This window comes from Anomaloglossus baeobatrachus, chromosome 4, assembly GCF_048569485.1.
Source record: "Anomaloglossus baeobatrachus isolate aAnoBae1 chromosome 4, aAnoBae1.hap1, whole genome shotgun sequence".
In the NCBI taxonomy this organism is placed as follows: domain Eukaryota; kingdom Metazoa; phylum Chordata; class Amphibia; order Anura; family Aromobatidae; genus Anomaloglossus; species Anomaloglossus baeobatrachus.
In genome coordinates, this window is record NC_134356.1 from 375629467 (window position 1) to 375642862 (window position 13396).

At 38.2% G+C, this 13396-nt stretch overlaps 1 protein-coding gene across 9 annotated transcripts in view; it reads right to left on the reverse strand.

The window, feature by feature from the left end:
• Positions 1 to 13396, reverse strand: part of MAGI2 (membrane associated guanylate kinase, WW and PDZ domain containing 2) — a 1367587-nt gene that overhangs the window by 130565 nt on the left and 1223626 nt on the right. For 8 of the 9 annotated variants that reach the window (XM_075345209.1, XM_075345205.1, XM_075345204.1 and 5 more), the window contains one exon: positions 7914 to 8005. In XM_075345209.1, coding sequence (XP_075201324.1) covers positions 7914 to 8005 — 92 coding nt within the window. Of the gene's footprint in view, positions 1 to 7913; positions 8006 to 10682; positions 10725 to 13396 lie in introns of all 9 variants that reach the window. The other variant, XM_075345212.1, reaches the window with a different exon arrangement.

Here is a 13396-nt window from a genome sequence, read left to right on the forward strand (position 1 = left end):
TAAAATATTACAGGCGTTCTCATTTTCTTATAGTTCTCAGGCCAGCGTGGGATAAAACGTTCTCTTACATAAGTTCCAAGCTGAGATCTTTTAAAATGTTTCTGGCTCGAAATATTCAACAATGGAACTTCAAACATTAAACACCCAGTAAAGCATTAGTGGTATACTTTTAGAACTTCTTTTAAAATCTCAACGTTCAAAAGATAAATTTAAACACTTTGCACGCTGTGAAACATTTGCTGTATAAGGAAAAATGGACCTCAAGGGGTTTTTTTTTACCTAGAATTTTTAGCTACATTTACAAGCAAACGTGAACAAATTACATATTTGTATAGCAGAATAAATCATATTATTAGTAATCTAATGCATTTCATAGAAATAGTATATAGTTAGTCCTATTGCTTACTGCCATTCCACTATACATGTCATGGCACTGATTTGGTAAATAATTAAGAAAATAATTATAATACATTCAAGTATAGAAAAAAAAGAGTTGTAATACTTGCCCAGGAATATTAGAGGCAAACTAAAGTATATCACAAAAAACCCTCCCATTTTTGTAAATATTTTATTACCGTATATCTTTTCATGGGATAACACTAAAGATACGACTCTTTGATATAATGTAAAGTAATTTGGTGTGCCCTGTAAATAACTCAACACAGCCATTAAGGTATAAGTAGCTGGCAACAAAAGTGAGTACATCCCCTAAGTGAAAATGGCCAAATTGTGGCCAATTAGCCATTTTCAATCCCAGATTAAATGTGAATCATTAGGGTGACATGACCTCAGCTGTGAATGTTGAGCAAGTTAAATTCAAAGTAAAAAAAAACATGCCTGCTAGTGAAATATCATTCACAGTGCTAGATGGAAATACAGCCTCACCATTCACACCCTGACGCGTTTCGCCGTGGCTTTCTCCAAGGGCGCATGAAAGCCACGGCGAAATGCGTCAGGGTGTGAATGGTGAGGCATTTTTTTTTGTTATTGTTTCCTGATTTTTTTGGACTCAATTTTAAGCCCTGTTCATGGTATTTTGTTATTTCAAACATCCCTGCATACCTAATACCATCTAGTCACAGTTGCTAACACACTTGAAAAACCTGTGTCCTTTTTTGTGCAGTACTCTTTATTAGGGTACATGATTTGTCATTATGAATTAATATCATATTGTTATTAGGACTACTAGTCTTCTGTTAACATTTAATGGTGTCTACTGTGTGACACTTTTTTCTGCTGTACTACCTTTTAATTATATTTTTTAAAAAAATCTTTTTAAACAATAAAGTTTATATATTTTTCCATGAACTTGTTTGTGTCTCATTCAGGGTAGTATTTTTAGGTTTGAATTCTGCCACTGTGTTACTACCTGGTTATACTTGTACCTAAACTGGCTTGTTATGGTTGGTGGCCAAATTGTAGGTTAATACATTCTCACTTTTGTTGCTATAGGTTTAGACATTAATGGCTGTGTTGAGTTATTTAGAGGGCACACCAAATTTACAGTGTTATACAATCTGTACACTGACTACTTTACATTGTATCAAAATGTCATATCTTCAGTGTTGTCCCTTGATATTTACAAAAATGTGAGGGGTATACTTACTTTAGTGATATACTGCATATACATCAAACTAATTACATTTATATACGCGTATAAAAATGTGCAGATTTTTTCAATTTTAACAAGAGACTGCACAATAAAATATTTTCAAGGTATATTTTGGAGAAATAAGTGTGAATCCAATGGATCTGTGTTAAAGGTGTAGCATATTATTTAATGACCTCGTAAGGGAATTTATAAACTAGAGTGCTGTTTGGATTAAAAACAAAGTGATAAAATATATATACTAGAGATATGCATATTTATTACAGTGGAAATTAATTCTACTCCAATTCAACAAAAATCCATAGGCTTCTTTCTATAGGATATGGATTTTTTGTAATTTGTTCAGCACATACTCAGCAATTGATGGCCAGCTAGAGGTCAATTTGCAAAATCGTTGATTGCCAAAAAAGTATGTATAAAAAACTAATTAAAAAACCCAAATAACTCTCCAGCCACCCCTGCTGTTTGCTTTCCGCCTTCGCTTCTCAGCATCACTTCTTACTGCCGCCAAGCTTTAAAACCAGTTGTAACTAGATCCAAGCCTAGTAGTGGCCAGAAGTACTCAACTACAGTGAACTAGAATGCTAGACTGGGACATCTAGCTGTGACTATGCGCAGGACATTTATGTGCATGCATGTTCTAAGGTCACAGTGATGTGATGTCATGAAATGTGCTTCGACTTTACAAAGTGCACTCTAAGCCAGGACTTCTCGCTGTGATTAGGCCAGGGCTTCTCTGTGCATGTGACGGGACGAAATGTGCCTAGTTGTGTCCAGAAATCCCGGCATAGTGTGCAGATGCCCAGGGTTTCAGCGTGCAGCAGCAATTAGAAAAAAAACAGACCCCGATAATTATATGAAAATAAAATAAACAAGAAAGCCAGCTAAACTCAAAATGGCATGTATTATAAGATGTGCACTGCACTAAAAATTCCAAACTGTACTATTATAAATTTGAGATTTTTGGCAAAAAAAATTGCAATTTCTTGAGCTACCCCGCCACGTCACGGCAAATCTCTTTGGGGCAGTCCTACTCTAAAATATTTTGTATTTAAAATGTGCCATACGGCCTCACATATGAAAAAGTGGAACTGTTTATAACAGCACTTACCTGGTGCTTTTCAATCCCATACCCATGACTGAATCATGGCTGTGGGCGGGACAGGCCCAAGCAAATGCTGCATGAATTAAATAGCTTGCAGACAGGGCTTGATGGGTGAATGTGAACAGCCTCCAATTGCCAAAATAAAGACAGGTGAAAAAACAAACCAAATTGAGGTACACGGCAAGGTGGGGGGGGGTCAGCCACCGACCAATTCAACAAAAAACACTAAGAAAGCCAGCTAAACTTAAAATGGCATGTATTATAAGATGTGCACTGCACTAAAAATCCCAAACTGTACTATTATAAATTTGAGATTTTTGGCAAAAAATTGCAATTTCTTAAGCTACCCCACCAGGTAACGGTAAATCTCTTTGGGGCAGTCCTACTCTAAAATATTTTGTATTTAAAATGTGCCATATACTTACTTGTCATATACATACTTTTTCATATGTGAGGCCGTATGGCACATTTTAAATACAAAATATTTTAGAGTAGGACTGCCCCAAAGAGATTTGTCGTGACGTGGCAGGGTAGCTTAAGAAATTGCAATTTTTTGCCAAATATGTCAAATTTATAATAGTACAGTTTGGAAATTTTAGTGCAGTGCACATCTTATAATACATGCCATTTTGAGTTTAGCGGTTTTTCTTGCTTTTTTCCTGATGACTATATGTAATGGAGGCGAGCTATGAGGTCAGTATTTGTTGTTTTTTGTCTTATTTTTCTGCACTATGTGTTTATTTTGCCCTGGGGTCTCTCCAAACTTTGGGGCATAATAAAATACATTCAATTTGTGGAAACTATGTTTGCTGAAAATTTAATTTTGTGGTAAAATCTACATGATTCGGCAAATTCGAGTCTTGTCACATGTGCTCATTTCTTATATTCAAACTTAATATTTCAAGGCATGTAGGGAATGTATCATATATATTTCTTTTTTCTAACTAAGAGATCTGCTTTACACTATATTTATATAAGAAAGCTGTGAGAACAACATATTGACTTTTAAGGGAGTGTAGTGGACATGCTCTTTAATGTGTCCAAGGAAGAGTTTGTGACTATTACCAGCTGAAAAATAGTACATTCTGTGTCATCAGTCTCTAGCTCTAATAGGACCGATAACGAATTGTAATCTACCTGATGATAATGATATGTCATGGGTTGGATAGATTAGAAAAATAAATTTACATAAACCTGATCAAGTGGTCACAAAAACAAAGAGAGACACAAGCATCAAGAGTAGGGGTAGGGTGGGCAGAAGAACAATTAGAGTATTGATACTGAGGTCAGAGGGTTTATAACATGATCTAAGGCTATATTGTCCATCACCACAAATTTAACATTGAGTGGTTGTTGTAATAATTAGAGATGAGTGGACCTGTTGAAGTTCAGTTTCGCGGGTTCAGCTGGACTTTAGATAAAGTTCGGATCAGGATCCAGACTTGACCTGAACCTCACTGGAAGTCACTTATAGGGCAGTTCAGCTCTCTGACTGCATACAGCCAGCCATAAACTGATCACTTCAAGGGGAGGGACGACAGGGTTTTTTCATTATTATTAGTTTTTTGTTTTGTGCACACTACATCCGATAACATTCTTGCTAACCCAAGGGAAAGCCACTCAAACACTGCAAGTGGCTCACACTTGGCTGAGCACCAAGGTATCCCAGTGATGCTTGTGTGGTGGTTTGCATACATAAAGCACCCAAACTCAAACAGTGATTTTTTTGTAAAGTCCGTGTTTGGGTTCGCTCATCTCTTGTCAGGGCTGTGGATAGAACCTATACCAGCAGTAAAGGACAACACACAGGAAGGGGAAAGGAGTACCTTATAGCTAGAGAAGGGGGGAAGTGGTGACCCCTGACTATGACCTGTAGCTCATCCTCACAGTCCTAACAGACCCTATACAAGTTCCGCACCTGTTGCCGAACTGGAATACTTGCACTCCTATCTCACCCTAGCAAATGGGCCCTAAGCAAGGCTGGAGGGTATGAGCTCTTCGTCAATACCATTACCAGTAAGGGAGGACACAAGGGAACAATACAGGGGAAAAACCAACTGCAATCATCAGAAGCCTGGTAGATGGCAAAGACAAACATTTATCTGAGCTGCAGCAACTACAGGAGTCTGGAGCAACAGAACAACACGACTTCTTAACAGCTCAGTCAGGAACCAACTATAAATCGCACCCAAATATCCCCAGAGTGAGGTTTAAAAAGAGAGTCAGAGGCTGGCAACAGAGAGAGGAAAAACTGACATATTCCCAGGGTCCTAGAGTCCACATCTGCAGAAACAGGGAACTGTCAGATAACATGTGCTGTCAATATCTGGGATTTTCTTACACTCGCTGCCACAGGTTTGTCAGCTGGCCTTGACACATCCGTGACATGTCTAGGTAATGATTCCTCCCATCATTCTTCAGCACACGCAAACTCTCACTATTTTATGACCTTCCATCTAGTGCATGTAAAATCATTGCTGGGACCCAATGAAGAGTGTACATCTCAGCAATATGCTCTTGAAATGTACTGTTAGTACAAATAAGAAAAAAATCAAATGCCGTATTCTTTTCTTTGCTACAAAGTGCAGTATTACAGCTAAAATCATCCTGACTTTTTAGAATAAGGCATTCGGTTCTAATGAAGGGAAATCTGAAGAACCAAAATGCATTCAAACGTAAGAGCTCTGTGTAGATCACATATCCAGTGGACTTTCATTTCAGAGATAAAACTCTAGAATAGGTCTTTTAATCCTCACTTCTCAAATTCATACTCTTTAAAGCTTATCCCTTCAAAGGAAAGGCTGCCAAGCTGAATGTATCAATGCATATATTAGAAGGGAGCATAAGGAATAATGATGCCTCAACTTGCATTGAGTCTTTAAGGTAATTCAGAAAACATTTATGCCCACTGTACACATTTACACTGTACTGACTGTCATGGGGATGAAGCTGCGGGGCTATGGAAGTACAGGAAAACACTAAATGAATGTAGTCTCATTAGATTTAGTTGCACTGCTGATTGCTTAATGTTTTTGAAAGTATTTAGGATTTTTATGCTATTGTTACCCGCTACATTTTGATAGTTCTCTTCCGGCCTTATGTAAAACCTGCAGTGAAGAAAAAGTCTATCTCCATTTCCTACACAATGTCTCTCCATAGTTCCTCTGCAGTCTAAAGATGATACATAACTCATACATTTCCTTGTTCGTACAGTTTTCCTTCTTGTGATTACTGCTTTCTGACCTGAAGCAGCATGATTCCTGCAATGTTCCTCTGCGTCCTATTGACTGAGTAGTTGCCACCTAAATAAGTGTGTCTAAGATTCGGATGCTAGTGTGTCCTGCTACTGATTTATTACTCAAAAAGTAGATAAATAGGCAGTCATCATATTTCTAGGCAACCTGCCTAACACTGCCGGTAGATAGAGCTCGGAAACTCAATTGGTGAGATCAAAATAAAAACCTGACAAGAAAAGAGATTATAGGCTACCTGTTATAAAGCGAATTAGGTCCAAGTAGATTGTATACAAAGAAAACAAAAAAAACATGATGTCATAGCGATAGGTATGGGACTTATATAATTGTTAGTACAAAAAAGAGCAATATCCAGCGGAAAGATCCAAGGCAATTTCTTGCCTTTAAATAAAAAAATAAAAACTCGATTTTTATTTTATCAATTCATTAAAAATATTCCTCAAGTAGGGCATAAAGTTGTGTACAGAAGGGTAGTAATCCCACCGGACTACGTATTTCGGCATATAACTAAGCCTTCCTCATGGTCGGAACATGAGGAAGGCGTAGTTATACACCAAAACGCGTAGTCCGGTGGGATTACTACCTCTGTGTACACAACTTTATGCCCTACTTGTGGAATATTTTTAATCAACTGATAAAATAAAAATCGAGTTTTTATTGAAAGACAAGACATTGCCTTGGATCTTTCCGCTGGATATTGCTCCTTTTTGTATTTTCAAGTGAATGGCTGGCTCCCGCCCTGTTTCCTTGTAGACTGCTAACAAGAACTGATAGGTAACCTGGCATTAAAGATGTTTTTTGCATTTTGATATAATTATTAGAGTTGATCGAGTACCTAAGTATTCATACTCGCTATACTCATAACGAGTTCTGTCTAATACTCGCATATGCATTGAGAATAGTGCGTGCAATGCAAGTCAATGGGGAAAACTGTCAAAGTAATGAGTAACCTGAATGCCGTACTATTTATGCGAGTAGCAAATAGTGAGGAATTCGGGTTACTTGTTAAATTGCGAGTTTTTCCCCATTGACTTGCATTGCACATGCTATTCAGAACGAATATGCGAGTAGTAGACAGTACTCGTTATTAGTATAGCGATTACGGTTAGGTACTCGCTCAACTCTAATAATTGTCCATAGTAACATCTACTGTATAATGACCATATAAAAGACACCAAGATGAAATAAGTGTTAGCAGAAGAGATCCATCCTATGCAGACAACTGCCTTCACTTGATGCGTATTTCGGTAAAAATAAAAAGTGCGTTGGTTGAGATTAGCTGCTCACATAAGAGGGACCTCTTGTGGTAATACTCATTTCTTCTTGATGGCTTTATGTGATCTGCTTTAGACATCAAGTTTTTGTGTTCTTTTGTTTTCTTTATATACTATACATGAGTACCCCATTCTCGCTGGCTATGCAGGTAACCTATATTCCCTATTTTCTTGTCATATGGTTTTTATTCCGTTATCACTAATTGTGTCTGTGACCTCTATAATTTTAATATTATCATGTCCTTTTACATTAATTTCTTTAAACCATGCTTTTATTATCTGCACCCCGTTCTCGTGTATTTTTCTTAATGTCTGTTATCCTAAAACTTGAATTTGTGACCTAACTTGATTAGTGTTTGTAGAATTAAAGGGTAAAGGACAAGAAGAAGAAAATAAGAAGCAACTGCAAAACTCTCATACGCGCTTTACTGTTGTGGATTTAAGATTTTATTCCGGTTAATTTAATGGAAAATGCTAAAGGTCCCAATTTACCTTTAGTATGTCTGTGAAAAAAAAAAAAAGAAGACTTATCCCTGCAGAATAACAGATCTTTGTTATAGTAGCTGTAGAAAAGTCGTTCAGAAAATCTACGTGCTCCAGCCTTAGCCATCGACAAGTAATGATAAACCATTGTAGCACAGAATCTGTATAGTCAAGTGTAAAAGACTTACTGGCTGGCCAGGTTCATCTCCTCCAAGTATCCTAAAGCCAAATCCTGACTCTTGCCGTCGAAGGTGAACATCCAATTCCTTATAATCCGGCCCTGTTGGTATAAACATAAGTAAAGTATAGTTTAATCAAAACATGGGTGCAGATGGAACCAGCAATATTCAGAGAATAATTTTGCATTAATGATAAGTGGTTCATGGATATTATTAATTCGACATGGATCATGACATAACAAATGGAAGGCAAACACTAAAAGGACCATGCTAAACTGACACAGAAATAATGTTATTCACCATATTAATTGAATTACACGGTACAAAGGGAAGGTTAGTCTCACGTTAACTGGAATGTTCACTGTCAGACAGACATAAAGCAGCAGCGACACAATAAATATCATGCTTTAGCCACACTCCTGCTGTTAGAGCGGGACATTCAATACTAACGCCATGTAAGAGGTAAAGATACCGTACTCGATAAATAACCTTAGGTCTAGAGTTTTAGAGGCTGACTGTGAAATAAGCTGCAGTGTGTGTTCAGCAATTTACTACAAAGTAGAAGAGCTCATCTCTAGGATTGAAAGTGTCTACATGGCCTTTGCTCATGGCAGATATGTACATCCATGGGATCAATCACATGGTCTCGGTACTTGCACGATGAGAGCAGACTGAGTGTGCTATGCTGCAGAAGATCACTATAAATTTGGCATGGTGTATGCACTTTCATAAGGAACATAATTACCTACTTGGCATTGTTGAGTGATGACGGGTTATCTAATGCTTGATGCTCTGTCACACTATCTCAAGCATGTATGTATGTCTCTGAAATATCTATGTTAAGTTGTTCCAATATTACATGCTATTTTTCCCTCATTCATCGACTGCTGTACAATGTGTTTTTACTGTTTATCAGCTATAATATGTCATGGCTGCTAGGTCATGACAGCAGAATAATGATTTCTACCGAAATGTTAAAAATTTTACTTAACGGCTTTCAGGGTCCTTCAAGTATATAACCAAGCAAATGTATGAATAAATAAATTATCGCTCATTTTAAGCCAATGAGTATCTGTATTTATCAGGAGTGATGCTAAGCTCCTGACCTCAGATTTCTGTGTTTTATATTAACTCATTAGTTATTTGTATATATCAGAAATCCATCTAAAGGTTATCATCATATCATCATCATCATCATCATATGATTCATTAATGCACAAACCGCTGGCAGCATGAATCAGAGCATGGCTATAGGATTGCAGTTAGGAATATTTTTCTCTGAATGCACCGGCATTTCAGGAGACTATTAGTGATGAGTGAGCCCTACCATGCATGGTACTCATAACGAACAGTTAGATGCTTGGATGGGCTTGACTCCCCTACTGAGTATAATGGAAGTCAATGCGAAACCTGAGCATTTTTCAGGAAGATCTTCCAATGACTTCCATATACTCGAGAATAGAGTCGAGCCCATCCAAGCGTCCGACCTGCTTGATTGAAGTACCGAGCACCCGAGCATGGAAGTGCTCACTCATCACTAGAGACTATACTTTAAAGATACTACCGGAGACCATAGCTGGAGAATACACCAGTCTGGCCCAACTCCCAGCCAACTTCTCCCAGTGCTACTCCAGCTGACTGACATACTCTCCTTATATATAACACTACAAAGAGACCTGTCAATCACATGAAATGGTGCTGCAGCATTTCAGAGAGAATAACCTTTAAGATGCACCTGAGCAGGAGACTAGTCCAGCGCCACCCTCTACCTGGCTGGTGATTGACAGGTCTCTCCCTCGTGTGTACATAGGCAAAGACCTATCAATAATGTAGAGCAGCGCTGGGTAGAGCTGGACTAGTCTGTTCTCCAGCTTTGGTCCCGACCAGATCATTGGCGTTTACTCTCTCTGAAATCCAAGAGAGCTTCAGAAAAAAATACACTCGGGTACAATCATGCAGCCAGGACGTAATTCACACTGTCCCAGTTTGGGTAGCATGAATCAAATGAGAGGTTCCATTAAATGCTAGAATGTTAGGTAAAACTTGTCATTCACAACATATTACTGTGTAACAATATTTATATTGCAGTTTTAAAGTCCATAAATAATTATAGCTTAACTCCTCTTGAAGTGTCAGGGGTTGATGAATTTACTTGGGTATTACAGAAAAAAACAAAAAAAAGTTTGTTCAATTAAAATTTTATAACAATGGAGGGTTATACAAGTTTCCATGACATTGTTGCATCAATTTCCCACAATTGTTAATATCTCTTCTAGCTGCCATTCAATGGGCTTTAATTGTCATGTGATGGACACATGGATCCCGGCTGATATGGATCCACAGCCTGGATATCTGCACTGGGTATATATTCTATAACAGATTGAATTCCTTAGCAGTAAACAATGGCGTTCCCTTCTGATGACAGCAATCCGTAATCTTGAGAATGGCAACAAATTGATACACAAAGGCATATATTTTACAAGTTATTATTCTGTAATAAATAACCTTTACTTTCTGAAAAATTAATTGTGGATTATTTTTTAGGAGGAGTTTAGCTTTAATTATTTATGAATATTTAGATGATACAAATGTTAGTATAACTTCAGGTCTAAATCCACAGACTGAATTGACTTCTGATGTTAATTAACTAAGACAATATGAGACATTGACAGACGTAATTTTATCCAGTGCAATGGCCACATACAGCATGTATTTACACAAGGACACAACATGATGGACACAGATTGCACGGGACAATGAGTGCTATGAAATACTTGCCAGCAGGATCCGATCTGAAACCAGCTCTGGGTGGCACTTGCTCTGAATAGGAAGATGAGGAATTCTCATAAGAAAATACTGTAAAACTTCTAACTACACTGCAACTTATTCAGTTGCGCATTATTTGTACAGGTGAAATTAGTATCACAAATGAAGGCAATACAGCCTGAATCCAGGATGAAATATTACATCATAATAACATATATCAAACATTTGCATCTGAAATTTTTACTTTTACACCATTTTTTTATGAATCGTATATCTATTTATAAGTTCAGATCCTGAGATCTCAATTTTGTCCACTACATTTAGTAGAGAGTAGGTGGCAAATATACTATAAAACAATGAAAAAATCTAAAGTAGCTGCTCTGCGAGGCCTGCTCCTCCGCCCAAGATCTCATGCAAGTGCCGTCATCCCGTCAGTCACTGACAAGAGACCGGTGATGGGAAGAGAAAGACTCCAGAAAGCTGCAAGTGCAGGGCTAAGCTCCATGTACTTGCAGCTCATTTACATGAACATTTGTTGATGGATTTCTATAAAACAGAGACACTCCCTTCTAAAACAGAAGTATATGAGTCAGCAAAATTAAATGGACATTACATAGATGATGCTGAATTGGGGTCTAGAAACTGCTGACAAGTTCCCTTTAAGTTCCACTACTAAGAAGACTGATCTTGGGGGGAGCAGCATACTACAGCTATGGACAATTTGAGCCATTTGTTGATTCAGATAAAAGGGCTAGAATCAATGCAGACCACCAAATATCCTAAAACATCAGGGTGGTCTTCATATAACTTGATGTTTCTGAATAATGTCTGTTCAGCAGCAGGGAAAGGAAAGCCTGCCAGTCCATCAGAAAGACAAAGCATTATAAAGAAATAAAGTAAAAAAAAAAGGAAATAAATTAAAGTCATATGTAGCCCAAATCACAAATTCCAGCCCCACCCCAGATGAACCAATATTTTTATTTTTAAAGAGAATACACATGTAATGTAAAGTAGAAGACAACTTAAAAAAAAAAACAAAAACAAAAAACCCATACACTTTAATAACATTTTTTTAATCTAAAAATAGAAATAGAGTGTGAAAAACAAAAAAAAAAAGGAAAATTTGCCTGGCTATGAACAGGTTAAAATTGCCTAGTCTTAAACTGGAAAACAATGAAATCTAAACCTAGGGATCTAAAGGAACAGCTTATTCCTTTTTATAAAGAGCACGATCACAGCTTGATACTGTGCATCTCCATTCTTTAAGTTATGTGCAGCGGTTTCCTTGTATTGCTAAACAGGTTGAAAGTAGGAGAGTAGTTTGCTATATTTAAGACTGAGCCCGGAACCTAAATGTTACCTTTGAGTAACCTTTATTAATATAGCAACTACCGTAAATAAATATCTAATACAGTGGAACCTTGGTTTACGAGAACAATTCGTTACTCATCTAGCAAAGCAAAATTTCCCATAGGAAATAATGCATGCTCAGAAAAGTTGTTCAACAACTTGTGCAATGTCCCAGCCTGGTCCCCTATTGTGCCATTCCACACACACACAAACACAAACACACATATTATGCTCACCTTACCTTCCGTTCCATCGCCGGCCTCCTGGTTCTTGTAGTCCATCAGTACTGGATGTGTATCAGTGAACCATCGCGACCAATGCCGGAGCTCCGCTGCCAGCGCGCTGACATCAAAGGTATGAGACGCTTGCCTCTGATTGGTCAGCGCACTGCCTTTGAGAAGTATCCGATAGCAGAAGTTCCACCATCATTGCGATGGTTACCCGATACACATCCTGTACCGGCGAACTACAAGAACCAGGAGGCGAGGGAACGGAAGGCAAGGTGAGCATAATATGTGTGTGTGCGTGTGTGTTTGTGTGTGTTTGTGTGTGTTTGTGAGGACTGCAAGAGTGGGTCAGAGCGCAGTGAAAGTACAGAACTGGAAGTGTGTGCGGTGAGTATTTTCTCTTACAGCAAAGCATGCTCGTAAACTGAGTTACAAATTTACAGCAAGCTTTGCTCGTATCCCAAAATACTCACACATCAAGTTACTTGTAAACCGAGGTTCCACTGTATCTGCAATTATTCACAATTTCAAGTGCCCCTAGGGCATCTCAACACAAAGTACCTATTTATCAGCTCTATACCCCTGATAAAGCCTTCACGAGCAAAACATACCAAGAGAGGAGTTTTTACGAGGGGCTGCTGATAAGTCTTTGGCTTTACCCTGAAAGAAACGAGATAGTATGATGAAACTTTACATTTTTTCCACATACTCTGCACTGATGTCGGCATACTTCTTACATTAGTATTCCAAGTTCTGTAAGCCTAGCAAAAAGAAGGATTTCGGTTGTGCCTCAAACCAGGCATCCGTAACAGCCATGGCATCAGAAATTATGTGAAATTTGGTACCCTTGAGGTGTTTCTTCAGGTTTGGAAACAGATGATAGTCAGAGGGAGCTAGATCTGGTGAATAAGGTAGGTGGTCAACCATCTGGAAGCCCAGGTCTGCTAGTTTTTCAATGATTGCATTTGCAGTGTGAGCGGAGGTGTTGTCTTGCAGGAACAAGACTCCTTTGGACAGCTTGCTGCACCTTTTGGCCTTCAGAGCTGCCTTCAGTTGGTCCAAAGTTCAATGTAATACCTTGCATTGATGGTAGAACTCTTTTGAAGGTAGTCCACTAGCAGCACGCCCTCCTTATCCCAGAATACAGAC